A 26,523-nucleotide genomic window follows, 5' to 3' on the forward strand; every position below is an offset into this window, starting at 1 on the left:
GCTGGTTCTGATTCTGAGTTCTCGACCCAGTTTACTGGAACAAAAACAGCCGGTCACAGGATCCGGGTCCATCAGAACCGGGCCTGGACGAAGCTGTAAACAGTAAAGACCTCACTCTGTCTGGTTCCGTCTCATTTTTACTAAACACAAGTGTGGATCAGAACCACAGACCCGCTCCGGCATCAGAACCGCTTTGGTTCACCGACAGTTTATCAGAACATGTTCTGGTATCACTGGTGGAATAACAGAGCCATCAGAACCCGTTACCACGGTAACAGAGATCAGAGGTAAAGTTCAGATGGATTTGTCTTCGTTCAAGGTCTCATCAGCCTCCGTTACCACGGTAACAGGGAAGGCAGTTCCAAGGTGGCCCCGCCCCCACCTGTCCAGGTGCGTCAGCCTCAGTTCCTGCTGGGCTTCAGGTTGTGGATCTGGCCGGCGGCCCTCAGCGGTTTGTAGGCGGCCGACTTTGGAAGCCGCTCTCCTTTCAGCGAAGCGACGTGAGGCAGCAGCGGCGGCGTCCGCAGGCCGAAGCCCGCCGCCTCCGGGCCGTGAACCCGCAGCTCCACCCGCTCACCGGACATCGCCGTCACGGCGACCCAACCTGACAGACAGACGACACGCAGGTGAGAGGGGATCAGAGCCAGCCTGGCGGCTGCAGGCGGGGGCGGGGCTTACCTGCTGATGACAGCGTGATGTCAGCGGCGGCCTCCAGGTAACCTCGACCCTCCAGACTGAAGTCCTGAGGAACCAGCGCAGGAAAACGCTGCATCCTCTCCGACCCGCCTGCAGGCACCTGAACGCAGCACGGAGCCAGACATGACACACGGCACCGAGACCACTGAGGTCACAGTGGGGTCATGTGACTCACCCCCAGCAGGGCGTGGCCGGCGTGTCGCTCATAGACGCTGGCGGCTTTATCCAGACCGGTGACGTGAACTGGGACCTGACTGGAGGCCAGAACAGAAAACCAGCAGGACTTCCTGCCCTGCAGTCGGCGGCCATTACCCAGGCGTCCATCGTTAGCCAATCAGCTCATCAGTTAACCCCTTCCTACCTGCAGGAAGTCGATCCGGGCCAGCGCTCCGACAAACAGAGTCATTCCGGGTTTCAGGACGAAGGTCCGGGGAACGATGGCGCGGGTCGGAACCACCGATCGGACCTCCTGGTCCTCCAGCAGCTGGAGGATCTGAGGAGTCCAGAGAGCAGGAACAGGAAGTGGATTCAGAAAAACATTGTGAATAAAAAGGTCGAGATTTCACTTTTATAGATTCAAAATGTCTAACAATGTTTTCCAATTAATCAGAATCAGACAAATAATTACATTTTTATATCAAGTTTAATTTTTAAAATCACAGGTTGGAATTAAAAACATGTTTTATTTTTTAAGATGTGATCAAATAAACATTTTAAAGTTATTTGAGATGAAGAGGAAGAGGAGCTGAGTGAGGAAGAGGAGCGGGGCGAGGAAGAGGAGCTGAGTGAAGAAGAGGAGCGGGGCGAGGAAGAGGAGCTGGGTGAGGAAGAGGAGCTGGGTGAGGAAGAGGAGCTGAGTGAGGAAGAGGAGCTGGGTGAGGAAGAGGAGCTGGGTGAGGAAGAGGAGCTGAGTGAGGAAGAGGAGCTGAGTGAGGAAGAGGAGCTGGGTGAGGAAGAGGAGCTGGGTGAGGAAGAGGAGCTGAGTGAGGAAGAGGAGCTGAGTGAGGAAGAGGAGCTGGGTGAGGAAGAGGAGCTGAGTGAGGAAGAGGAGCTGAGTGAGGAAGAGGAGCTGGGTGAGGAAGAGGAGCTGGGTGAGGAAGAGGAGCTGAGTGAGGAAGAGGAGCTGAGTGAGGAAGAGGAGCTGGGTGAGGAAGAGGAGCTGAGTGAGGAAGAGGAGCTGGGTGAGGAAGAGGAGCTGGGTGAGGAAGAGGAGCTGAGTGAGGAAGAGGAGCTGAGTGAGGAAGAGGAGCTGGGTGAGGAAGAGGAGCGGGGCGAGGAAGAGGAGCTGGGCGAGGAAGAGGAGCTGAGTGAGGAAGAGGAGCTGGGTGAGGAAGAGGAGCTGGGTGAGGAAGAGGAGCTGGGTGAGGAAGAGGAGCTGAGTGAGGAAGAGGAGCTGGGTGAGGAAGAGGAGCTGGGTGAGGAAGGGCGGCTCACGTCTCTCTCTCTCAGGATTCCCGGCGTGTCGTAGAGCCAGTGGGCGTCTTTCAGATCGCTGGCGTTCGGTTCGTCATGTGACCCGACGGCAGCTGATGGAGGAGTCAGAACCGGGTTAGAACTGGTTCAGTCAGAACCCGATCAGAACTGGATCAGAACCTACCTCCCTTCTGTGAACCTCCGTCTTCGCCAAACGCCAGGCTGTCCGGATCAAACTGGATCTCATCGCTTCTGGATTCACCGGACCGGAACGTCTGACCGACCCGACCTGGACAGGTGAGCAGGTGATCAGAGACCCACGTGGCTCCGCCCCCGGCCACATGGCTCCGCCCCCTCCTTACCCACTAGGTATCCATGGCGACCGAGCCTTTGCAGCCGCCGCAGCTCGTCGGCCGGTAGCTCTGCCTCCGTCTGCTGCAGCGCCTCCTTCAGGCGGTTCTGTCGCCGGAACATGCGGTAAGGAGTCGGGTTGGTGATGGGGAACTTCAGCAGCTCCAGAGTGGTCCCTGAACGCATCGCGGGAGACACAGCGGGTCAGCCTGGCGCAGCGGCGGCAGCGGTTCTGGTTCTGGTTACGTACCGGGCCAGGGGGAGATGGTGGCCCTGCGCAGGGCGCTGGCGGCCGCGGACCGGCAGTAGTCGGACTCCAGCAGCGCGTTGAACAGCGTGGACTTGCCGACATTGGCTCCGCCCACCAGGAACACGTCGCCCTTGTAGCTCCAGGAGCGCTGCAGGGCGGAGACCAGCGCCTCCAGCCCGAAGCCCGTCTTGGCGCTGATCAGGTGGAGGTCGGCCACCTGCGTCCCAAACCCGGCGTCCTGGCAGCACCGCGCCAGGCGCCGCTTCAGGCGCTGCAGGTAGTTGGGCGCGTCGGCGGGCAGCAGGTCCACCTTGTTGCCCAGAACCACCACCTGCTTGTTGGTGCCCACCAGGTCCGGCAGGTCTGGAACCAGGGAGCCCGGCGGGTCCAGCAGGTCCACCACCAGCAGCACCAGCGCCTTCCGGGCCCGGACCCGCCGCACCACGTCCCGGTACTGGTCCCGGGGCAGCTGCAGGTGCAGCGCCTTGTGGTGGTGGGTGAGCAGGTGGCAGCGCTGGCAGGTGGCTCCGCCCAGTTTCCCCGTCGCCATGAGAACCTTGAACTTCTCGCTGGGCAGGAAGCCGGGCAGGTCGGCGGCGGCGCAGTGCAGCAGGGCGCCGCAGCCGGAGCAGCTGGTGTCGCTGACCGCAACGCCTGCGTCCGCCGTCCCAAACACGCGGTGCTCGCCCTTAGGCTCCGCCCCCTTCCTCTTCTTCTTCTTCTTCTGGGACTTTATGAGGCGCTCGTCCAGCGGGAAGTCCTCATCCTGGAACTCCATGAAGGAGTCTGGCTCCGGCCCCTGCCAGGCTCCGTCTCTCAGCACATGCAGCTGCTGCTCCAGTGCCCTCAGGTGGGTCCGGTGCTGACGGTCAGAACCAGACCTGGACCCAGAACCAGAACCTGGGGCGACGCGGAACTGCTGCTCCTTATCAGGTTCCTCCTCCAGACCTGAAACAGGAGAGAACAAGAGTCAGGCTGACCCAACAGAACCAGCAGCAGAACCTCCTGATTCCGTCCAATCAGATTCATCCGATGTGGTCAGCTGATCAAAGCTCAGACTGACACGTCACAACGGTCCAAACGGCCGGTACTGGCAGATCAGAACTTCCTGATGTGACAACAAATTATTCAGAGAAGAAGAAGAAACATGTTCAACATTTGTAACCAATAAAAGTCTGAAAACTTTGATTAGGCCATGAATCTAAAAAATCCCATAAAATCTCTGGCTGAGTTTTCTGACGGAACCAGAACCTCCTGGACCAGATGGGTTCTGGTTCCGGATTAGGAGGCTCCTGTTTGTTTATGAAGGGAAGCTTAAGCATTGTGAATACTTTCTGTGAAACTGGACTTTCGGAACCAGAACCGAGCTGAGTGGAGATAAAACTCAATGAGAGGTCCAAAAGAACCAGAACCAACAAAACCGGAAACACATTCTGGTTCTGTTAATGCTAAACAGTTCTGATCCGGGAAGCTGGGTCTAGAAGGTTCTACAGAACATCTCAGGTGTTCAGCGGAGCATCAGAACCGGAACCACACATCGGGTCAGACTAGCAGCCAGCTCCGGTACCGGAACAAGTAGCAGAGCAGGAGGTTCTGTAGCTGCTCACCTGCACAGTCCAGGAACACGAACTGTTCCTCCAGGTTCGTATCCACGATGCAGCTCCGGACTCCGGCCCACCTGGCGGCTGCCGCGGCTCCGCGCGCCGCGCCCCGACCTGCCGCCGCGGAGCCGACGCTCCTCCACACCTGGCGGCGGAAACTCACTTTTAGCAGCTTCAGCATGATCACCCGCTCACCGCTCACCTTACCGTCCCCGTGCTGCTTTACTTCCGCAACGGATGTGACGTCACACGCGTCACTTGTTTATTTTTTGTGAAATTATGTTCCCCTTACCGCCATCTATCGGTAGATTTTAATAAACGAGGATTCCTCATTAACCAAAAGGCGCATGCGCAGATATTCTTGTCTGTTAGACAATTTAAATGTCCTATTTTAATAAACAAATAACAATGGAATTAACGTTGTTTTTTCTTTTGGAGTGAGACATCTTGTGTAAATGATCTCTGGCAAACTCCAGATTAAACAAACTGCGGTTCTCAGAGTGAGTCCTCCTGTTTTCATAGGATCTCCACAGATGAAGAGAGTCCTCCTTCAGAGTGGGACCTCTTGCATTTAGAGGATCTGCGCTGCCGTTCTCTGGGATCTCTTCAGGTTCTGCACCGTCAAAATGTTGAAGCTGTTCGGTTCTTTGAGGCCTTCAGCGGCCCTATTCGGAACAACTGCTGCTGCTGTAGCTCAGGTGAGTTTACCTGCACCATTTGGACCAGACACTTAGGAACCACAGCACAGTCGGTTCAGAACCAACAGAACAGTAACGAAACGAAGTCACAGGTTTTCTGCCGTAGAACCTTCATGAGCCACAAGTTGTCTGGCTCTGCAGAATCTGCAGTTCGGTTCGATTTGGTTCGTTTGTGTCAATGGCTGATCGGAGAAAAAAAGTCAGAACCAGCTATGGACCATTGGAGTCGACGGGGCGGACCCTGAACGCCTCATGGCCTTCAGCTGTTCTGTAAACACAGTGTGTGTGTGTGTGTGTGTGTGTGTGTGTGTGTGTGTGTGTGTGTGTGTGTGTGTGTGTGTGTGTGTGTGTGTGTGTGTGTGTAGCAGCTGAGGGTCCACTGTGGATTGTTTAGCCATTTGTACGTGAATCCCCCACGCAGAGTGGGTCATGGGGCGCCGTCATGTCTCACAGGGCGGCGGTTGCCTTCCACATCCAGTAGGGGGCGACAGAGGCCTCAGCACGCCGAGCGGGTTTGTTGTTGCCACGTTTCCAGGGTAACTGATATGATTCAATGAAACTTTCTGAAGTTCATTTCATTTGATAAGAACCGAGACTGGATCTGGTTCGGTTCGAGATATTTCAGATATTATTCTTCTTCTGTGAACCCAGAATTAGGTTCACAGAAGAAGAATAAATCTGCTTGTTATAACCTGCGCTGAAGTAAATAAAAGAGAGAAGTCTAAATACATGTTGAGTGAAACTCCTTCCCAAAGATAAAGATATATGACAGATTGCAAAAGAAAATGAAAACGTTAGGCCCCGGATATTTAGGAAATAGCGCCCCCTTCACTTCCGGAGTGCAATGGTCTCATTTCCAAATGAGGTACGAGGCTGACAGCGGTCCGTCCCGCCCCTTCCTGTTTGCTGCTGCGAGGTCCTCAGAGGTAGAGGAGGATATTCTTCATCTTTGTGACTCTGAACTGCAGAGCACATTATTCAGAACATTATTAAAAAAGCTAATTTATCAGACACAATTTTATTCCAAACTAAATCTGTAAAGTCCCTCAGTGGCTCCTGATCAGCTGATTTCCAACATTTCTTTGGATCATGTAACTTTTTTGTGAAGGAAATAGTCTGACTCTGCTTTCCTAATTAATAAGGTACACTTATTCCTCAATCTCCTACAACAAAGCTCTTCAGTTTTACTGAGACCTTTGACCTCTCGACCCCTCTCTGCAGCCCAGAGCCCACCTGGCCACCGGACCCCAGCAGGAGCAGAGAACCTTCTATGAGTTCAGAACCTACAGCATCCGTCCGGACCAGAACTCGGCCTTCCTCAAGCTGACCAATGAGAAGATCCACCTGCGCACCGCCCACTCCCAGCTGATTGGCTACTGGACCGTGGAGTACGGCGGCCTCAACAAGGTCTTCCATATATGGCAGTATGGTGAGGACACTTCCTGTTAGGCTTTTTTAAAATTCCTAGATAAAAACCTCAGATCAGGAGGTTCTGGTTCCAGATGTTTGGGTCTAACCCCCCCTCCTCTCAGACAGTTACTCCCAGCGGGCAGCTGTGCGGGCAGCCCTGGCTCAGGACCCCTCCTGGATCTCAGAGTACATCTCCAAGGCCTTGCCGCTGCTGACGGCGCAGGACAACGAGGTTTCCTACCTGGTCCCCTGGAGCCGCCTGCAGAGCCCCCCCCAGCAGGGAGGTAGGCCCCGCCCACCGGCCCACCTGGCCTGACCGGGTCACCGGTTCTAAACAACCAATCAGAGCCAGGAGGAGGAGGGTCTTAGTGCTGTCAATCACACTGTGTGGCGCTGCTCGTCCCCCCTGCTACGCTGCAGCTGTCATAGCATGTTGTGAACGCTAAGGCTAGTTAGCATAGCCACAGATGATGGTGGATAAACAGTTTTCCTGTAACAGTAAGTTACACATTTAGCAGCAAGTACATGAGGATGATTGACAGCGCTAAGCCCCACCTCCTGGCTCTGATTGGTCGTCTTCGGTGCATTTCGTCAGACAGCAGCTCAGCGAGGATCTGACAGGCAGAACGGGTCAGTCAAAACATTTTATCATAAATCCACAAACTTATGAGGGAACAGAGCGCTGGGTTCTGCTGGTGGTTCTGATGGTGGTTCTGTTGGGTTCTGCTGGGTTCTGACGGGTTCTGCTGGGTTCTGTTGGGTTCTGCTGGGTTCTGACGGTGGTTCTGTTGGGTTCTGCTGGGTTCTGACGGGTTCTGATGGTGGTTCTGTTGGGTTCTGCTGGGTTCTGACGGGTTCTGTTGGGTTCTGTTGGGTTCTGCTGGGTTCTGTTGGGTTCTGTTGGGTTCTGATGGTGGTTCTGTTGGGTTCTGCTGGGTTCTGACGGGTTCTGATGGTGGTTCTGTTGGGTTCTGCTGGGTTCTGCTGGGTTCTGTTGGGTTCTGCTGGGTTCTGACGGGTTCTGTGTTCCAGGCGTGTTCGAGTTGACGACCTTCCAGATGCGCCCTGGGGGCCCGGCTGTTTGGGGCGGCGCCTTCCAGGCGGCCATGTCGGCTCATGATGCTCCGGGTTACGGGAAGCTGCTGGGGGCGTTCCACAGCGAGTTCGGACTGCTGAACCGAGGTACCAGAACCGCAGCCGGGTTCTGTGAGAACCCGACTAGATGTCGGTTCATCCGGATGTTCTAGGCGTTGCGTCTCTAACCGGATCTTGTGGTGTCGTAGTTCACGCCCTCTGGTGGTTCGAGAGCGCCGACCATCGAGCTGAATGTCGACACAAGGCTCACACTGACGCCAGAGTGGTAGCAGCAGGTAAGACTCCGCCCCCGCTGTGACATCACTCAGGTGACCTGGCTAACTGCTGCCTCCGTCTCTCAGTCAGGAACAGCGTCGCCCACCTGGACTCTCAGAGAAACCAGCTCATGTTCCCCTGTCCTTTCTCCCCCATGAAGTAACGTCCTGCCGTCTCCATGGCGACTCATCCACTCTTCTCATTCAGGCCTGACCTAGGCTCCGCCTCCTGCCCTGGACGGACCAATCACAGCAGCCGACCACTGTGACCCCAAAGTTCTGCTGAGGTTCTGATCCACATGCTGCTCAACAACAAACTGTTGGAAATATTTTCTGCAATAAATTCTTCTTTACGATGTGACGTTTCCATGACAACACAGGGCTAACGATTGGTTAGCTGCAGCTCCGTTATTCATTTCATCGTCTAAAAATAACGACTGAAAATCATTTTATACAGAATCTGAAACATTAAAAAATCCACACCTTTCACAGAAGTTTTTCATATTTTCCCATCAGCCACTTCAGGATGACGGCCATGTTTTAACTTTTTAAGCCAATTGTCCAAAAATGTTCCCGTCTTCATGAGTTGGATGAACTTTGTGCCTGATGTTCATAAAACTAACGAGATGAAATGAAACTGAAACGAAACGAGAGGCGTCTTCATGAGCCAACAGAACCTGGAAGGACGGGGACGGGTCGGGCTCAGCTTCCAAATCCAGGGAGTTCTTAAATCACATCGCCAAGTTTCTCAGTTTGGACCAGAACCAGAACCGTGGTGTGTGTGTGTGTGTGTGTGTGTGTGTTGAGCAGCAGACGGAGGCGGCGTCGAGGTTTCATGAGGTTTATTCTGCTAGTTGGGCTGTAACAGCTCTTCTTCCATCAACAGTACAACATGCTGATCGGATCAGAACCAGTGCAAACAGACTGGAACACAAAGTGCTGCAGTCAGGCGACCAATCAGATCACAGATCAGTCCTGCAGCTTCCAGGCCTGATGAGGTAATGGCTGCTTCCAGCCCATCATCTTTAAAAGAAATTTAAATCAGGCTTCTGATTGGCTGCTAAGACAGGAAACGGCATGGACCCCGCCAAAATAAAACATCAGAATAAATGATCCTGTTCCAGCTACAAATATAAATAAAATTGGACACTAAGAACGGAATCAAAGTGGATAAAAAGTGATCAGTTTGAAATGATTGGGATTCTTCATCGGGTTCAAGTGTTCAGCGAATCACTGCGTTGACCCGCATCGGGCGGCAGGAGGCGCCGCCGCCCAGAGCGGGTGAGGAGGGGGCGTGTCCTTCGCTGCAGGTCGAGTCCAGGTGAAGTCCCGCCTCCCGGCGTCACATGACGCTCTCGCCCTCCGCACCGCCACAGGCGGAGCTCGGCGCCGGGACGTCGATGATCACTTCCTTCCGCCTCACTGACGTATCTTTGGACAGGTAGTCGTCACTCTGGTCCTTCGCAAAGTTCACAAACACCTGAGAGCACAAAAAACACTTTTCCCATCAGCCCCGTCACCTTCCAGTCCAGGTTTACCTGTCCAGGTGTGCGGACCCTCACCTGGTCCAAGGTGGTCTGGGTGACGGAGTAGTCCTCGATCCGCAGCGCGTCCTTGTTGTTGGCGAAGGTGGAGAAGATGTGGGCGAGCGAGGAGAGCGAGGAGGGCAGCTGGTACTGCAGCATGTTGCGATGCTTCTCCTTCAGCGTGCTGCCGCTCAGCTCGCTCTCTATGAACTTCATGACGGGACGCAGGTCCGGGTCGGGCCCCGCCACCCGCAGGATGATGGTGTAACCGTCCCCGAACCTGACGACACACACACACACACACACACACACACACACACACACACACACACACACACACACACACACACACACACAGCTCACTGACTTGCAGACTCATCACTGCCCTCTGGTGGCCAGTGATGATTTAAAGCTACCATGTCCAGGAGCACAGCAGGATTCTTTGGCCCCCTGTGCAGCTGCTGTTACAAGTTTTTGACTCTAATTGACCCATAAAAAGCGTCACAGTTTTAAAGGCTCGCCTTGTTTTCTTTGGTCCAATACTGATACAATATTTAACATCCAACAGTCCACATCCAGTCTGCAAGTTGGCTGCTTACATGTTTTCTAGTAGTTTTAGATACTGAAATGTCTCCATGACAACAGTCAAAGCAACGAGCTAAATACACATGAAGCAATCCAGACTTCTCAAAATGTCATGTAGTCACATTTTATTCAAGCTGCAGTTCAACTTTAATAAAATATGTTTTCTCCATTCTTGTTGAAGCTGTCACCATGTTGTGACAGTTTATGAGACAGATAATCTGAAAACAATCCATCTCCTCCCTGAATTACTGTTGGCTAAAGTAATGCGACCAAAAACAACCAATCAGAACCAGGAGGAGGGTCTTAGTGCTGTCAATCATCCTCATTCACTCACTGCTAAATGTGCTAATGGTGGAGAAACAACTTATTGTTACAGGAAAAATGTTTATCCGCCAACATTGGTAGCTATGCTAACCAGACTGAGCATTCACAACAGGCTATGCTAGCTGCAGCATAGCACAGAGCGAGGGGGATGGAGGATGAGCAGCACCACATGAGATGGTGATTGACAGCACTAAAACTCTCCTGCCTCTGATTGGTCGTTTCTAGCACTGGGAGAAAGCAGAGAAAATAAATTTTTCAGATTATTTCTCATACCATAATGTCACAACATAATGACAGTTTTAACAAATATGTGGAAATGTTTTATAAAAGTGACACTGCAGCTTTAAATTCACTTAGGAGAGAACAGGTCAGGAGGGACGTGGGTTAGAGCTTCTGCTGACAGACTCATCTGTTAAGTGGTAAAAGGTACAAGTTGAATATATGAATGTGTTGGTAATTTCTTTCCTTAATTCATTAAATGCTGTGAAAATGAGGTAAACAGTCTGTAGCTAAGCTAACTATGCTAAATGGTTGATAATCTCACACAGTCTACTCACCTCTCGGAGAAAAACTGGGTTATAAATAAACACTTTTACCTCTCTCTCTCCCTCTATTTTTTTAAAACCTGGTTTTATCATTTTTCTTAGCAGCATGGTAACCGCTACAGTCGTTCTCGTCTTCCACTGACTGCAGCTGAACAGCATCACAGTCGAGCGCCAAGCAGGAACGAACCATTTCATGCAGATCCAGGGGGGTTCAGGGCAAATATGTGTGTTTTGGTCTGGGAGGGGAAACATTTCATTTTTACTGTTGGTCAAGGGCCCGTGGAATTGTCATAACTTTTCCCTGTAAATACGGTCCTATGAATCCCGGGTTCATGCAGCCCAAGGTCTGGCCACAAAGTGACACCAGAACCAACAGGATGGAGCAGGAAGAGCCTGCAGCTCTGAGATGCAGCCAACACAAAACCATTTAACATCAGAGCCGCTGGAGGTCCGACTGCACCAAACGCAGAACCGAACCGAACCGGAATTCGCCGACCATTGGCTGGGCCGATCTACGAGCCCCACGCAGAAATGGAGAAACTAGATTCTGGCTCCCCACTGCACAGCCAAGTAGAGGATCCTGCTGCTACAGGGTTTTAACCTTTGACCCCGGGGCCCATTTATTGGTTTACCAAGCTGACCTGGCTCTTGTTCCATTTGAAAATCAAATCCATGTATGGTTTACTATCAAAAACATAAAATATAATTACACCAAGACGTGACAGCACAAGGAGATTTATTCATCAGTTGTACGCAAACCTGCACATAAAAACATCTGAACAGGCCAGAAGTTCCTGGATCGAACAGCAACAAGAGGAAAATGAAAGTTCACCAAACCACGGAGCTTCAGAGCCGCTGTGGACCAAAAACTGAACAGTTCTAGAAAAACATGAACATTTGAATTTGAAAAGGTGAACATTTAAAACATTTTAATGATTTTTTTCAAGAAAATGTCTCAGGTTTTTGGCGGGAATATACTCCTTTTTTATATTTCCTTCTTTAGATATGAAAAAGGAGTACGGCACATTTCTGCAGAAAAACTTTGAAATTTTCTAGAAAAAAATAAAGGAAATTTATGTTGTAATATGCGTTGTGCCATCAAGATGACTAAGACTAGAGGTGTGCCAATCGATCGGCCACCGATCATAATCGGCCGATTTCCGTGAATATGATCGGTGATCGGCGATCATTGGCTCTTGTTGCCGATCGCCTGCTTCTCATTTCTCAGCCTGCCTGTGCAGCTGGTCTCCTCTTTCCTTCACTCTGCAAACGCGCAGCAACAAATCCTAAGCATGTGGAACTATAACTATGACGCACTGAGTGAATGGGGAAGTTTGCGTGTTGCGGCGTTTGCATCAACACAACGAAGCTAATACGACATAAAAACAATGCCATACTTGAGGAGTTTGGCTACATCGAGGCTCACTGCAGTAAAAAGACATATGGAGGATCAGATAGCAGGTAAAGCAGCACAGCTACAAACACTCACCCGGATTAGCATGACGGTCAGAAAGCTAAGCAAATAACCCGCTAAATGATTTAAGTCTTGGAGCTGCGATGTAAGACGCTGGTTCTGCTCTCGCTGTTGAACCGCTGCTACGCTACAGGTAGTAATATTTGACAGACGGAGCGCAGCTTCTGCTCCACCTGGTAGTGACTCTCACACCGAACCTCTGCTTAAAGCTGCAGCATCTAACCTAAAAAATACATTTTACATACGTATTAAAACTTTCTCTGTCCTAACATGAGACAGATAATCTCTAAAAAATAATTGATCTCCTCCCTGCTCTGCATAATTACTCTGCTCAGTCAGAAACAGCCAGGTTTCTGTCATCTTCTCCTGCATTTCTTTCATTTCAGCGTGGATATAATCCACCGAATCTTTGAGATCATTCTTGCTAGCTTGCAGACCGTCCGCTCTCTCGTTTATCGTCAACTTTAAAGTAGCTATGATGTTTTCAGCGAAGTCACGGTCTTCAGTCGATTTGTGACTTTTAGCCGACATCTTAGTTGGTGTATTTTCCGTGCTGACGGATTTGCGCTCACCACTTGCAGCCATTTGAAGTTTTCAGGACATCTTTTTTAAGCACAATATTTAACGAAGGTCTCGGAATAAATGCTTCCCTGCGTTAAAGCAGCAATAACAGCTCCTTATCCAGACAATCTCGGGAGAGCTTGCAAAGAACGACCACTCACGCCGCCATCTTGCTCGGCCTCCCATTCACTGGCACAGATTCCACATTCAATATGGCGGACGCTGTGACGTATCGCAGCAACAGGCCGACCTGCTCCATGAGGCGTCTACGTGTTCATGTCTATGGTTTCCAGCATAGACATAATATAAGCGTAGACCCCGCATTGGCTGCTCCTGCGCAGGAAATGGGGCAGCCATCCATGAGGCGTCTACTCTTATATTATGTCTAGTTCAGTGGTTCTTAACCTTTGTTGAGGTACCGAACCCATCAGATTCATGTACATTCACTGAACCCTTCTGCAGTGAAAATAAAGTGATTTTTTTTCCAAATTCAAGACATATGAGTGACCCAGCTAGAGTCTAGTCGTTTCACCCCATGGTCACTAAGTCTTCTTAAAGGTAGAGTCTCTGAGATCAGTTCTTCAAACTATAGTCAGTGTTTTCAGCTGATCTGACTGTCCAGGAACGACCAGAGGTATTTAAAATCTGCCAGTTTCAACAGGTTGGCCATCGAGAGAAACTGGAACCACTTTAAGGTTTTAGATCATTTAATTAGCTCCACATTCTTAAGAGAATGAGAAATTAATAATAATGAAGACTTTGCGGTATTCTGATTTATTAATGTAATTATATTAGTTGTGTTACCTCACCCAGGCCACTAGAGGCAGTAGCAGGCCTGAAAAGATGCGACTAGGGGCAGATTTAGAAGTTCACCGAAAGCTACAGAACTTGGTAAAAACTGTGAGTTTTGCTGAAGTTAATAAAGACACAAGTTCAAATCCCTGCTGAGAGGAGCTCCTCCAATCAGGGCTCCTCCGCAGCTCTGATTGGCTCAGCAATGTAACGTGATCCTCTGATTGGCTCAGCAATGTAACGTGATCCTCTGATTGGCTCAGCAATGTAATGTGATCCTCTGCATCAAGTGATGGCAAAGCGGGGCGTCATCACGACTTTACACAGGTGAGTCTTTACCTCCGCGGCAGAGGCTCCACAGAACCCCTGAGACCGAACCCAGGTTAAGAACCACTGGTCTATGGTTTCCAGTACCGTTTGCGGCTGGTTTCTTCTTCTGCTCATTAGAACTTATTAAACAACTGATGCCACATCACTGCCACCCAGTGGTGGAAACTTTTGGTTTCTGGTCTCTGTAACAAGTATGTCATTCACCCTTTACACAGACAGGTAAGCCGTCATGGAGGACGAACCTAAAAACACAGAAAGCAAAGTGGCTGAGATGGAATCAGGCAGCTCTTCTCCAAGCAGGCAACTCGTATCGTGAGATGCATTCGCTCAGGATGGCGGGCAGGGAAGCCGATCTTTCTGGAAAAGGCCTCCAGCTCCCACATAGAGCGGTCACCTGGCCCACTAGCTGCACTTTGAGATGAAGAGCGTGAGCCAGTCTGCACAGCTTGAGATGACTGTCCCTCCTCTTCACTCCTAAAGCTGGCAATCCAGCTGGCAAACCTGACAAAGGGATTTCACCTGCGCCGATTCTGCAGACTGAGCTGCCCTCTTCATGGAAGGAGCCACAGACACTGTGGCCTCTGTTAGAAATGTGATGTGTCACTCTTACATTAATAGTGTATGAATCAATGCTGTGTAAGCTTTTAACCCACATTGACAGAAAGTCTGATCATTTCTAACAGCAGAATGCTCCTGTGAGAAATCGCCTGGTGACCTGTGTGCAGAGGCAGAACCTCCTTATCTCTGAAAACAAAAGGCTGAAAGTTATCAGAATGCGCAGTGGGCAGCTTGCTGGACCGGTCCGCTGCGTCTTCTCCTTCATGAAAGCTTGGTTTGAAAAATCATGCCTGTGGTCCTTTATATGTAGGTTAAGAAAATGCCCACCAGCCTCAGTCCGGCGCTTGGAGCGCCTCGGCCTGGCCACCTGGACAGAAAGCGGAAGGTCAGCACCACACTCGGGGCGCCACTGGACCAGCCGCACAGGGCAGGTTTCTGACGGGGCCTCCACCAGGTGACGCCCAGGCGGGCACCATGAGGTCGTCATGTGCCTGCAGGGCAGCCTCACAACCTGCACAACAGTGAGATCTATCCATGTCCGAAACTGAAGTGAGTCCAACCAGAGGCAGAGGGACAGGCTATGATTGGGAGAGGGAGCGAGATGCTAGCTCAAAGTGAAGCAGCACACCTGGACAGGCTAACACTGTTAGTTCAGCTCCAGTGTGTGAATCAACACAGTGGTCAGAAGAAGCTGAGCAGGTGTAAAGGAGATGCAGCGCTTCTCCAGTCGACAGGCAATCAGTCCAACGACGGCGAAATGACCCAGGAGCCGAAAGGCCGTGAAAACAAACCGCCGCCGAGAAGCCAAGAGGAACGGAGCTCCGGACGACGTTTCAGCCCGTGACTAATCAGCCGATACGTCACAGGTGTGACTCTGTTGATTTTGCTCTCAGCACCACCTGCTGGCAGTCAGTAGGGATGACAGACCTCTAAAAACTAAGAGCTCTTATTCTGAAATCCAGCTGCATTACCTGTTCTTCAGGTGTTGGACGCTGCCGAGACATCGGAACCTGCCGTTCACCATGATGGCCATCCTGGTGCAGAGAGCCTCACACTCCTCCATGCTGCAGTGCACACACACACACACACACACACACACACACACACACACACACACACACACAGTCAGTGACGCTGTCCTCCGTCCCTCTGCTGGGACAGACTGAAGACACACTGAGGACGTCTCACCTGTGTGAGGTGAGGACGATGGAGCGGCCCTGCTTGATGACGCTGTGGATGCAGTTCCAAAGGGCCCGTCGGGCCCTGGGGTCCATCCCTGTGGTCGGCTCGTCCTGCAGAACAGGTGGAGGAGGGGGCGGGGCATCCTGATCACACCTGAAGCTCTTCTTCTGCTACTTGGTGTGTGTGTGTGTGTGTGTGTGTGTGTGTGTGTGTGTGTGTTGATCTGCAGCCGCTGCTGAGCATGGAGGCGGTATGTTTTACCAAGAAGACCACAGGGGGCGCTCCGATCAGAGAAATGGCAGTGGACAGCTTCCTCAGGTTTCCTCCGCTGTAGCTTCCTGCTCTCTTATCGGCGTACTTCAGGAGACTCAGCTTTCTGATGCCCCACTCCGCCACCTGCCAACAAAACAACAGCCAATCAGAGGCCAGCACCACAGCCCCGCCCAGCAGGTGTGTCACCAGGTGTGACCGGGACTCACGTCGCAGACCTCCCGCTCTGGGACGCCTCTGAGGACGGCGTACAGCTCCAGGTGCTCTCTTCCCGTCAGCAGCTCGTTGATGGCGTTGAACTGAGGGCAGTAGCCCATGTTCCGGTGGACGTCCTCGATCTCCCGCAGGATGCTGCAGAGACACAGGAAGCAGGATGATCACTTCCTGTCCCACAGCGCCCCCAGGTGGTGTTGGTGGACCCAGCGGGTCCCTCACCTCTTGCCGGACAGGAAGGCCTCTCCGCTGGTCACCAGGGTGTCTCCTGTCAGCATCTTGAAGGTTGTGGTTTTCCCAGCTCCATTCACACCAAGCAGACCGAAGCACTGGACCAGAACCAGGCAGAACCCAACAGAACCAGACAGACAGGATGTAAGTCAGCAGCAGGTTCTGGTTCTCCACCTGCAGCAGGAAGTCAGCCTCACCTCTCCAGGAGGAATCCCGACACACAGCCGGTCCACCGCTGGCTTCTGCTTCCGCTTGAACACCTGGAGGACAAAGACCGGGTCAGGTGTTTCAACCATTCCAGGTGTTGGACCTGTCCAGGTGTTGGACCTGTCCAGACCTTGGTGAGCTGCCGGAGCTCCAGGATGTCCCCCTGTCCCAGGCCCTGGACGATGCGGTGTCTCTCGCGCGCCACGTCCTCGTCCTCCTCTCCCAGTGGTCCCAGTTTGGTGAGTTTACTGACAGGCCTTCACACAGAAACACTCCAGGTAGCATCAAACTGACCCAGGTGAGCTTCCAGTGAGGATCAGAACCAGACCTCACCTGGGCTTGATGCAGAACCTGTACTGGATGAGGATGGTGATGATGAAGAAGACCACGCCCTCCACCGCCATGGCGAACAGGTTCTTTCCCACCATGTCCCACTCCAGGGGCGACCGGAACCTGTTCTCACCTGGAACACAGCAGCAGTCATGTACCTGGCCCAGGTGGGGGAACACCTCTAGCCGGGAGCTGCGTCTCACCAAATCTCTCAAGGGCGTCGGCCATCGCCTGGTTCTTCACCATGTCGATGAGGCCGCGGCCGAGGCAGAAGTGAGGGAAGACCAGCAGGACGTTCTTCAGGATGTCGTTGATGCCGCCGATCTCCTGCAGGAAACAGGAAGTCAGAGCTACGCCCGCGCTCCACCTGAAGGCCAGGCGAGAGGAAGACTCACGTGGTCGCCGAACAGCTCCATGACGAAGGTGGAGATGCTGCCGTTGATGCCGATGAGGATGTTGACGCTGGTCAGGACCACGTAGGCCGTGCTGGGGATCTTGAAGAAGAAGGAGGCCGGGTACATGAGGGGCGTGATGGACCAGCTGGAGAGCAGACACAGACTGTCAGAACCAGAACCGGGTCTAATACCACAACCAGAAGTGATACTAGAACCACAACTGGGCCGGGTACCACAGCCAGAACCAACAGTTCTGGTTTTAAGCTAGAGCAAGTCTTTCCATCGTCTCCTGCATTTGGACTCTTCATCTTCCCGTCGTTTATTTCTCTGACTTTCTCCCTGTTCTTTGGCGTCCATTTTATGAACTGATCGGACCGCATTTCCCAGCATGCACTGCGCTGGAGACGCGATGGATAAGAAACTCTTCCCTCAATAAAACCTGGAGCAGGACAGGTGAGGGCTGGTAAAGCTTCGATGAAAAACTAGGTTCCACTGGCAGATTATTTCATGTAACACTGATGCAAATTCTGTGTGGTTCTGAGCGGTTCTGACCCGTAGAGCAGCAGCAGCAGTGCCAGAACCGGCAGGTTGCTGGACGAGACGTAGGCCTTCTGCTGGAAGCAGATGAAGATGAGGATGACGAGCGTTGCCGGGACGCAGTAGTTGCACTGCGGAGAGAGACAGAGACGTCAGCGGGCGTGGCTGGGCGGCGGGGGCGGGGCTTAGTGACCTCACCATGTCCCAGGTGAAGTTGGCCAGCCAGTAGAGCAGCGGATGCACGCCGCTGATGAACTGCATGTGTTTGGCTTTGCTGACGCGCTCCTGGATGAGGAAGACTACGAAGCTGGCCGGGACGAAGGACATGGCGAAGATCACGCAGATGGACACCAGGACGTCCACCGAGGTTGTTACCCTGGAAACCAGCAGCAAAAACAACAACAGGTGGGCTTCACTCAGGTGTTTTTCCTCCAGGTGTGTGTCCAGGTGTGTGTACTCACAGCGCCACCTGGGACAGCTGCTCCTTGGTCAGGTTGAGCGGGTGGTTGAAGGAAGTGATGCCATAGCGACCAGGCTCTGCACCTGGCGGCAAGTTGGCTCTCAGGACGCCGTTGCTCATCACGTTGATGAAGGACGCCACGCTGTGCCAACCTTTGTTGTTGAACCAGATCTGAGGACAGTCAGGAGGACACACCTGTAGTAAACCTGTCGGTCCACTTGTAGGTCCACCTGTAGGTCCACCCGTCGGTCCACCTGTATGTCCACCTGTATGTCCTCCTGTCGGTCCACCTGTAGGTCCACCTGTCCATCTACCCGTTGGTCCACCTGTAGGTCCACCTGTCCGTCGACCTGTAGGTCCACCTATCCGTCGACCTGTAGGTCCACCTGTCCGTCCACCTGTAGGTCCACCCGTCCGTCCACCTTTAGGTCCACCCGTCCGTCCACCTTTAGGTCCACCAGTCCGTCCACCTCTAGGTCTACCTCTAGGTCCACCAGTCCATCCACCTGTCGGTGTAGCTTGTCAGTCAGCTCAGGTCTCACTCTGCCAGGTGTTTGTCTGACCTCGGCCTCCTCAGAGTGTTGATTAGACAGCAGAAGGTTTACCTGCTGCTGACCGAACCTTCTGGGTTTGGAACCAGCAGCAGAACTGACCTGAGCCCAGTTTCACCTGAACCAATTGAACTGCAGCTCCACCTCTGAGCCTCGTTGAACCTCCTCACCTCTACACCTCTGCAGCTCAACAGAACCAACATGGTGGCAGAAAAAGGTTTGGACCTGCTCCAGAACCGATTATGGCTGTAATACTGCAGAACCTGAATGAGCGCCAACAACAAGCTGCTGCTAGCAACGTAGCTTTGGTGAAACCATCCAAATATGGTCATCAGGAAGGCTGTCAAAACAAAAACCTCTTTTCCGTTTTCCTGAACCCGTCAGGATCGCTTCAGACGGTTTGTTTGCACTCGGGTTAAAACTCTTCCTGGGAGAAGGCCAGACAGAACCGGAGCAGAACCCGGTTCCGGTCTTACCTTCACGTTGTTCTTGGTGTCCAGGCCGTTGATGAAGCCGGACAGATTGTCCAGGAACCGGTCAGCAGCAGAATCCTGCGGAAAAAGTCTAGTTTCATTCCTGGAGGACCAGCAGAACCGCCTCTGAGGTTCAGAATGTTCTGGTTCTGGCCTGACCTTCTGTAACTCAAAGACCTTTCGGACTCTCTCGATGGCGTCGTCGACCTCATTGGCTGCAGGAAGGACCTGTGTGCTCCTGGCGCCCAATGAGAAGCCTCCGTACCTGCAGACAGAGAGAACACCTGAGCGGCTGGCGACCCGGGTCCGACTGAACCGTCTGAAGCAGAACCAGAACCACACCTGAACTCGTTGACCCACACTTTGTTCTTCAGGCTGCAGAGGGGACAGAAAGCTTTGAGTCCAGCAGCTGCTCAGGTGAGTTTATCCAGGTGAGTGCTGATTGGCTCACCTCTTCCCGATGATGTCAGCGTATGTCTTCACCAGGTAGTCCGAGACGTTCCGTCCTGTCAGGTTCTGCAGAGCGTCTGAGCTGCTCAGCTTCATCTGGACCCAAACAGAACATGAACAGAACCGCCGGACCCACAAAGAACCGGGTCACTCGATCATTAATAACTACATTAAATAAATGAACCCATCAAATAAAAACAGCGTTATTTATTTATCACATTATAATGTTTTGTTAAGCTACTTTACGTATTTCATGGATTTTATTTTTTAAAACCCTGCCCCCTACTTTGACTATACCAAGAAATATTAAAGCCTGAAAAAAAAATTAAAACTAAAAGTCCATAAAACACCCAACATAGCTTTACAAAATACAAAAGTTAAGAAATAAATGCATAAATAAACGAGTTCATTTATTTGATGGAGTTTTTATTCATCATCAGTAACAGTATTGATTAATTTAAAAATGGTTCTGAAACGGTTCATCACTTCCTGCTGTAGTTTGCTTGTTGTTCCACTAGATGGCAGCAGCAGGTGGTTCTGTTCCGTTTTGGTCCAGAACCGGTTCTCAGAGGGAATCAACCTGAAGGTTTATTGGATACTGCAGCTGATGAGGAGAAACCCTGTACCCGGACCCTTGACCCCTGACCCCGTTATCTCCGTGTGGCTCTGACCTCAGGCGGCGGCAGCCCGCCGGCTCCCGCTGGGCAGTCAGGCAGCATCCTCTTCCTGCCGTCGCAGGTGCAGGAGCAGGCCGGCGACGGATGCTCCATGGTCCAGTTCCTGGAGCTGAACAGCTGCTGGACGCCATCAGGGACCGGGGGGGTGCTCCAGTCATCGTCCCCCATGGTGCAGGGCGCCTCCCTGACGGTCGCCAGAGACAGGCCAGGAGTCAGGAGGAGGCGGAGCCAGGAGGAAAGAGGCAGAGATAGGAGGAAAAAACCAGAGATAGGAGGAAAGAGGCGGAGCCAGGAGGAAAGAGGCGGAGCCAGGAGGAAAGAGGCGGAGCCAGGAGGAAAGAGGCGGAGCCAGGAGGAAAGAGGCGGAGCCAGGAGGAAAGAGGCGGAGATAGGAGGAAAGAGGCGGAGATAGGAGGAAAGAGGCGGAGATAGGAGGAAAGAGGCAGAGATAGGAGGAAAGAGGCAGAGATAGGAGGAAAAAGCCAGAGATAGGAGGAAAAAGCCAGAGATAGGAGGAAAAAGCCAGAGATAGGAGGAAAAAGCCAGAGATAGGAGGAAAAAGCCAGAGATAGGAGGAAAAAGCCAGAGATAGGAGGAAAGAGGCAGAGATAGGAGGAAAGAGGCGGAGATAGGAGGAAAGAGGCGGAGATAGGAGGAAAGAGGCGGAGATAGGAGGAAAGAGGCGGAGATAGGAGGAAAGAGGCAGAGATAGGAGGAAAGAGGCGGAGATAGGAGGAAAGAGGCGGAGATAGGAGGAGATAGGAGGAAAGAGGCAGAGATAGGAGGAAAGAGGCGGAGATAGGAGGAAAGAGGCGGAGATAGGAGGAAAGAGGCAGAGATAGGAGAAAAGAGGCGGAGATAGGAGGAAAGAGGCAGAGATAGGAGGAAATAGGCGGAGATAGGAGGAAAGAGGCGGAGATAGGAGGAGATAGGAGGAAAGAGGCAGAGATAGGAGGAAAGAGGCGGAGATAGGAGGAAAGAGGCGGAGATAGGAGGAAAGAGGCGGAGATAGGAGGAAAGAGGCGGAGATAGGAGGAAAGAGGCAGAGATAGGAGGAAAGAGGCAGAGATAGGAGGAAAGAGGCGGAGATAGGAGGAAAGAGGCGGAGATAGGAGGAAAGAGGCGGAGATAGGAGGAAAGAGGCGGAGATAGGAGGAAAGAGGCGGAGATAGGAGGAAAAAGCCAGAGATAGGAGGAAAAAGCCAGAGAACCGGTTCTCAGAGGGAATCAACCTGAAGGTTTATTGGATACTGCAGCTGATGAGGCGGAGATAGGAGGAAAGAGGCGGAGATAGGAGGAAAAAGCCAGAGATAGGAGGAAAAAGCCAGAGATAGGAGGATAGAGGCAGAAATAGGAGGAAAGAGGCGGAGATAGGAGGAAAGAGGCAGACCCAGGAGGAAAGAGGCGGAGCCAGGAGGAAAGAGGCAGAGATAGGAGGAAAGAGGCAGAGATAGGAGGAAAGAGGCAGACATAGGAGGAAAAAGCCAGAGATAGGAGGAAAAAGCCAGAGATAGGAGGAAAGAGGTGGAGATAGGAGGAAAAAGCCAGAGATAGGAGGAAAGAGGTGGAGCCAGGAGGAAAGAGCTACAGATAGGAGGAAAGAGGCGGAGATAGGAGGAAAAAGCCAGAGATAGGAGGAAAGAGGCGGAGATAGCAGGAAAGAGGCGGAGCCAGGAGGAAAGAGGCGGAGCCAGGAGGAAAGAGCCAGAGATGGGAGGAAAGAGGCGGAGCCAGGAGGAAAGAGGTTCCAGGTTTCCTGATGAACAGTGTTCTTACCGGATGGAGTACCCGTCCATGCAGCGCGTCCCGAAGCCCGGCGGGTCCAACAGAGCATTCAGTAACTTCTGCATGTTGCTGTCTCCTGGTGCGTCATCGCTGCCGGCAGACAGTCAGACTCAAACCTGCAATCTGACGGCCCTGAAGCTGGCCTGTGGCGGCGGCATACCTGAAGAAGGTCACCTGGTCCTCGTACATCCAGGGCTGCAGCTCCAGGCTGGGGTACTTCCCGAACGGAGGGACAATGAGGCTGAAGACCAGCGCGATGCAGACGAACACGGCCGGAAGGACAATCTGGCAACACATGCACAGCTCAGACGCCAAGCGGACACACGGGCCGGCCGCAGCACGGCGGGTCACAGGCGAGGAGCTACCTGAGCAAAGAAGCCCTTCCTGGAGCGTCGGGCGTACAGGAAGCGCTTCCACATCAGTGCCACAAACTGCTGCCTCTTCAGGCTCCAACCCGTCACCTGGACCGAACCTTTCCCCTCAGTGCCACCCAGACAGTCCGTCTCCCTGCAGTCTGACAGGAAACACGGCGGGTCACCTCACGGGTCACCTGACGGGTCACCTGACCCTGAGTGGACTGCTGGGGAGTGTTTGTACCGGCGTCTCCATCGGAGTCGTTGCAGTCGTTGTCGTCCTCGGTGTTCGGCCTCAGGCAGCTCTGATGGTCGCCGCCTCCAAAGGCGTGAGTCCTCCTGCGTCGCCAAACAGGAAGTGTCCCATCTGAACGCAGAGACGTGCATCCTGGCTTCAATTTTATGCTAACCATTCATTTGTCTGTCTGTCTTCTTCTCCTTCTGGTTTGTTTATTCATTTAAGGATCCCCGTTAGTCTCTGCTGTAGGAGAGATTATTCCACATCAACGTCTCAACAAGAATCCGAAACGCTGATGTAACTGATTCTGAGACTCGCTAACAATCAGTTTCTGATTCTGCTGCATTTCATCACTTTAAAGTTTCATGAGACAAAGTTCACCCAACTCATGAAGATGGGGAACATTTTAAGACAGTAAATGGTTTAAAAGGCTCAAAAAAGGCAGCCATCTTGAAAAAACACTGGTCGTCCTGAAACTCAAGGGGCTTATGGGAAATCTGGAAATCCTCCGACCTGAGGGGTTAGCATTCTAATGTTTATATGCTGCTGTATCCTAGCCTACTTCCTGCTCACCTGACAGTACTTCAGTGTCCACTCCATTATCTTCAGCCACCTTCAGGAAAATCTGCCAAATGAGAAACAATCAGAGGCCGTTAGTGGATGAGAGCCTGTTCCCGCGTTTCAGCAGGAAGCCGGTTCCAGGCGCTGCACCTCCTCCAGCGTAGTGTCGGACACGCCGTAGCTGGAGATGCCCAGCTCCTGCAGCTTCAGGTCCAGCTCTCTGAAGAGTGCCACGAAGGCGCCGTCCTTGGCGGCGCTGTATGGCAGGACGTAGGTCAGCTCGTGGCCCAGGTCCTCCACCAGGCGGGCGGCCGGGACGTGGTGCAGGACGACGCCGGAGACGGAGGACGAGTCCGGCGGTGTGCAGATGGCGGCGGTGTGGTCTGAGGATGGGGAGATGGGAAGCCATCAGCTCCAGCTCAGGGTGAGCGAATCACATGCTGCACAGAAACAGGAAGCTCACCGATGGCGGCTGCCTCACTTTCATGTTCGCTGCCGAGTCCGGCGTCGCTACTGCTGACCGAGGCGCTCTCCTCATCCTGAAACCACATCCAGACGGTCAGCGGACTAAACAGAAACCATCTGACCGCTGATGGCATGAGGTTCAAACATACAGATGTTTTGGATAAAGGCGGGTCTTAGCGCTGTCAATCATCCTTTGTGTGGCGCCGCAACAAGCATAGCCTGCTAGGCTAGTTAGCATAGTAATTGATGATGGCAGATAAACAGTTTCTCTGTAATGTTAAGTTGCTTCTCCACCATCAGCACATTTAGCACCAAGTACATGTGGATGATAGACAGAGCTAAGCCCCGCCTCCTGGCTCTGATTGGTTGTTTTTGGTGCATTTCTTCAACGGTAACAGCAGCTCAGGGAGAAGGTTGATCTGATCACCGGTTATCAGATTATCTGTCTCACAAACATATAGCAGTTTGAACAGATGCATACAAAAATTCTTTGTAAAAGTTACAAAACTGTGGCTTTAAATGGGAAAAATTTATTGTGGTAAATTGTTCAGAATTTGTGTGTCTGCATGTTAAGTGTGCACCACGGTTCTGTTATTGCCTTTTTTGTTCATGTATGTGAATGCTAAGTTGGAACCAACCTTCTTGGTGAAGGACACGGTGCTGGACGAGTTCCTGCAGGAGCTGAGCGACGGCTCCGCCTCCTTCTTCACCAGCGTCAGGTAGTATCCCGTCCCCAGCTGCGTCTTCAGGTACAGAGACGAGCCCACGCAGCACAGCTTGCCGTGGGAAATGATGGCGATACGGTCCCCCAGGATATCTGCCTCGTCCATGTGGTGGGTGGACAGTATGATGGTCCGGCCTGACGGGGGGGGGTGGACATTTAATCTGCCTGAGACCAAACTCAGCAGCAGCAGACCAACCAACCAACCAACCAACCAATAAGGGAGCCTCACCCTGCCGGTACTTCAGCAGCAGGTCCCAGATGCCTCTGCGGGCGTAGGGGTCGACTCCAGCCGTGGGCTCGTCCAGGATCACCACCTTGGCCCCCCCGACGAAGGCCAGGGCGACCGACAGCTTCCTCTGCATGCCGCCGGACAGCGTGCTGGTCCTGGAGTGCCGCTTGTGAGGCAGCCCCGTGTCCTGCAGGATGTGCTCGATCTCAGCCGACACCTGCTCCTCTGACAGCCCTTTGAGCCGCGCGTAGAACCAGATGTGCTCTTCCACCGTCAGCCTGTAGGGGGCGGGGCCACACACTGGGTCACATGACCAATCAAGGAATGAGTTCCTGGCTGCTAAGGCAAGGAGAACTCACATGCTGAAGAGGACGTTGTGCTGAGGACAGACGCCCAGGCTTTGCCTGATGGCGCTGAGATCTGTCCGGATGTCCTTCCCCAGGATGTAGGCGGTGCCGGAGGTCGGCGGGAACAGGCCGGTCAGGATGGACCTGTAGGGGTATTGGAGGGGCTAAAGATCCTGGTTCTCTGCAACCTCACCTGCCTCTACTCCTCCCTGACCCTTGACCTTCCACTATAGACCCTGAACCTGCATCAGAACCATCCCTGATCCTCTAAACAGGTGAGCTAGCTTGTACTTGTAAAGTGCTTTATCAAGTCCAGAACACTCCAAAGCCATTCACCCTCTTATGGTGGAGAGCTACTGCACAGTAGTCACAGCTTAGCCGAGGCCAGGCTGCCATGCACCGGCGCCACCTGTTGGCCCCTCCACCAGAAAACAAGGTGGGAGAAGCATCTTGCCCAAGGGCGCAACGACAGACTGGGGATCGAACTGGCAACCCACCGATTGCAGGACGGACACTCAGAGCCCTGTAATGTGGTTGAAGTGATAAAGAACTCTTCATCCACATTAAAACCCGGAACCCGTTTCAGAACCACCCCTGCCCGTCGACCTGGACCCGCCTCTGACTCGGGTTCTGACATGTCCGGTCCAACACTCACATGGTGGTGGTCTTTCCAGCGCCGTTGTGTCCCAGGAAGGAGGTGATTTGTCCCTCGTAGAATCCCAGAGTCAGTCCGTCCACGGCCAGTTTCTTTCCGTGACGGTAAACCTTCACCAGGTTCTCGATGTAGACTCCCGGCTCCAAGTGGGCCGGCTCCTCCTCCACACACACAGCTGGAAACAGAAAGTCTCTTTCATAGGAAAAGCTTCCTCTAGTTCTAATCAAGTACTTTTCTTGATGCTCTCAAGTGTTGCAGAGAGTCCAATGGTTCTCACCTGCAGCGTTTCCTTTCCGGTTCAGTGGAAGCTTGTTGGACTTCCCCTCCTCTCCAAACCAGTAGGACTTGGTGAAGGGGAAGTACCAGGGCCGAGGGATGCCGTACTGACCTGAGGACCGACAGGACAAACATCAGCAGTCTGCTGGAATCTTTCAGAGGTCAGACTCACTGGGGCGTTACCTGGAAACACGGCCTCGATGTACCAGGTGAGGACTCCGTACAGGAAGGAGTCAAAGTACATCATGATGATGGTGGTGCGGAGGCTGAACTCATCTTCCTGAAGAGGACTCGACACCAGGTTCTTCCACTGGATCCCGATTCCCTGCTCCTCAAACAGCGCAAAGTACTCACAGCCGAAGCCAAAGGTCACGGGGGACAGCAGGCTCTACAGGACAAGAGGACATGTGACTTTTCTGGCCAATCAACATGCAGCATCCGTAAAGCAAGG

General features: G+C 52.7%; 3 protein-coding genes across 3 annotated transcripts in view; 1 reads left to right on the forward strand and 2 right to left on the reverse strand.

Moving 5' to 3' along the window:
- Window positions 1–119: 119 nt before the first annotated feature.
- noa1 (nitric oxide associated 1) lies at window positions 120–4,587 on the reverse strand. Its single transcript, XM_008420966.3, has 9 exons — window positions 4,318–4,587; window positions 2,711–3,658; window positions 2,472–2,636; window positions 2,294–2,398; window positions 2,131–2,222; window positions 1,058–1,189; window positions 872–988; window positions 679–796; window positions 120–604 (listed from the first exon to the last, which is right to left on the reverse strand). The coding sequence occupies exons 1-9, from the start codon at window positions 4,490–4,492 to the stop codon at window positions 402–404; spliced, it is 2,055 nt and encodes a 684-aa protein (XP_008419188.1). The 5' UTR covers window positions 4,493–4,587; the 3' UTR covers window positions 120–401.
- Window positions 4,588–4,850: 263 nt separating this feature from the next.
- Window positions 4,851–8,124, forward strand: nipsnap3a (nipsnap homolog 3A (C. elegans)). The gene is made up of 6 exons (XM_008420965.3): window positions 4,851–5,009; window positions 6,231–6,438; window positions 6,542–6,703; window positions 7,452–7,601; window positions 7,703–7,789; window positions 7,856–8,124. Exons 1-6 carry the CDS (start codon window positions 4,938–4,940, stop codon window positions 7,930–7,932), a joined length of 756 nt encoding a protein of 251 aa, XP_008419187.1. The 5' UTR covers window positions 4,851–4,937; the 3' UTR covers window positions 7,933–8,124.
- Window positions 8,125–8,593: 469 nt separating this feature from the next.
- The window catches only part of abca1b (ATP-binding cassette, sub-family A (ABC1), member 1B), a 35,943-nt gene continuing 18,013 nt past the window's right edge, over window positions 8,594–26,523 (reverse strand). The window contains exons 17-49 of the mRNA XM_081611974.1: window positions 26,256–26,460; window positions 26,074–26,184; window positions 25,797–25,971; window positions 25,154–25,285; window positions 24,795–25,072; window positions 24,480–24,700; window positions 23,840–23,915; window positions 23,527–23,759; window positions 23,389–23,440; window positions 22,822–22,944; window positions 22,590–22,738; window positions 22,385–22,509; window positions 22,216–22,314; window positions 20,434–20,623; window positions 19,764–19,858; window positions 19,655–19,687; window positions 19,472–19,577; window positions 19,316–19,390; window positions 18,290–18,459; window positions 18,027–18,204; window positions 17,844–17,959; window positions 17,292–17,436; window positions 17,100–17,223; window positions 16,900–17,029; window positions 16,697–16,823; window positions 16,557–16,619; window positions 16,351–16,457; window positions 16,125–16,266; window positions 15,907–16,041; window positions 15,652–15,755; window positions 15,435–15,527; window positions 9,331–9,574; window positions 8,594–9,248 (exon numbers count right to left, since the gene is read on the reverse strand). Of these exons, the coding sequence (XP_081468100.1) occupies window positions 9,111–9,248; window positions 9,331–9,574; window positions 15,435–15,527; window positions 15,652–15,755; window positions 15,907–16,041; window positions 16,125–16,266; window positions 16,351–16,457; window positions 16,557–16,619; window positions 16,697–16,823; window positions 16,900–17,029; window positions 17,100–17,223; window positions 17,292–17,436; window positions 17,844–17,959; window positions 18,027–18,204; window positions 18,290–18,459; window positions 19,316–19,390; window positions 19,472–19,577; window positions 19,655–19,687; window positions 19,764–19,858; window positions 20,434–20,623; window positions 22,216–22,314; window positions 22,385–22,509; window positions 22,590–22,738; window positions 22,822–22,944; window positions 23,389–23,440; window positions 23,527–23,759; window positions 23,840–23,915; window positions 24,480–24,700; window positions 24,795–25,072; window positions 25,154–25,285; window positions 25,797–25,971; window positions 26,074–26,184; window positions 26,256–26,460 (4,494 nt within the window). The 3' untranslated portion in view covers window positions 8,594–9,110. The remainder of the gene's footprint in view (window positions 9,249–9,330; window positions 9,575–15,434; window positions 15,528–15,651; window positions 15,756–15,906; window positions 16,042–16,124; window positions 16,267–16,350; window positions 16,458–16,556; window positions 16,620–16,696; window positions 16,824–16,899; window positions 17,030–17,099; window positions 17,224–17,291; window positions 17,437–17,843; window positions 17,960–18,026; window positions 18,205–18,289; window positions 18,460–19,315; window positions 19,391–19,471; window positions 19,578–19,654; window positions 19,688–19,763; window positions 19,859–20,433; window positions 20,624–22,215; window positions 22,315–22,384; window positions 22,510–22,589; window positions 22,739–22,821; window positions 22,945–23,388; window positions 23,441–23,526; window positions 23,760–23,839; window positions 23,916–24,479; window positions 24,701–24,794; window positions 25,073–25,153; window positions 25,286–25,796; window positions 25,972–26,073; window positions 26,185–26,255; window positions 26,461–26,523) is intronic.

This window comes from Poecilia reticulata, chromosome 10 (assembly GCF_904066995.2).
Source record: "Poecilia reticulata chromosome 10, P_reticulata-male-v2, whole genome shotgun sequence".
Taxonomy (NCBI): Eukaryota; Metazoa; Chordata; class Actinopteri; order Cyprinodontiformes; family Poeciliidae; genus Poecilia; species Poecilia reticulata.

Bases quoted from the DNA above. Each gene is read 5' to 3' on its own strand.
- noa1 (XM_008420966.3), bottom strand. From the start codon at position 4,492: ATGCTGAAGCTGCTAAAAGTGAGTTTCCGCCGCCAGGTGTGGAGGAGC. The intron at 3,659-4,317 runs GTGAGCAGCTAC...CTCCTGTTTCAG, and splicing joins CGTGTTCCTGGACTGTGCAG to GTCTGGAGGAGGAACCTGAT. The intron at 2,399-2,471 runs GTAAGGAGGGGG...TCACCTGTCCAG, and splicing joins TCGCCATGGATACCTAGTGG to GTCGGGTCGGTCAGACGTTC.
- nipsnap3a (XM_008420965.3), top strand. From the start codon at position 4,938: ATGTTGAAGCTGTTCGGTTCTTTGAGGCCTTCAGCGGCCCTATTCGGA. The intron at 7,602-7,702 runs GTACCAGAACCG...GTGGTGTCGTAG, and splicing joins GTTCGGACTGCTGAACCGAG to TTCACGCCCTCTGGTGGTTC. The intron at 7,790-7,855 runs GTAAGACTCCGC...TCCGTCTCTCAG, and splicing joins CGCCAGAGTGGTAGCAGCAG to TCAGGAACAGCGTCGCCCAC.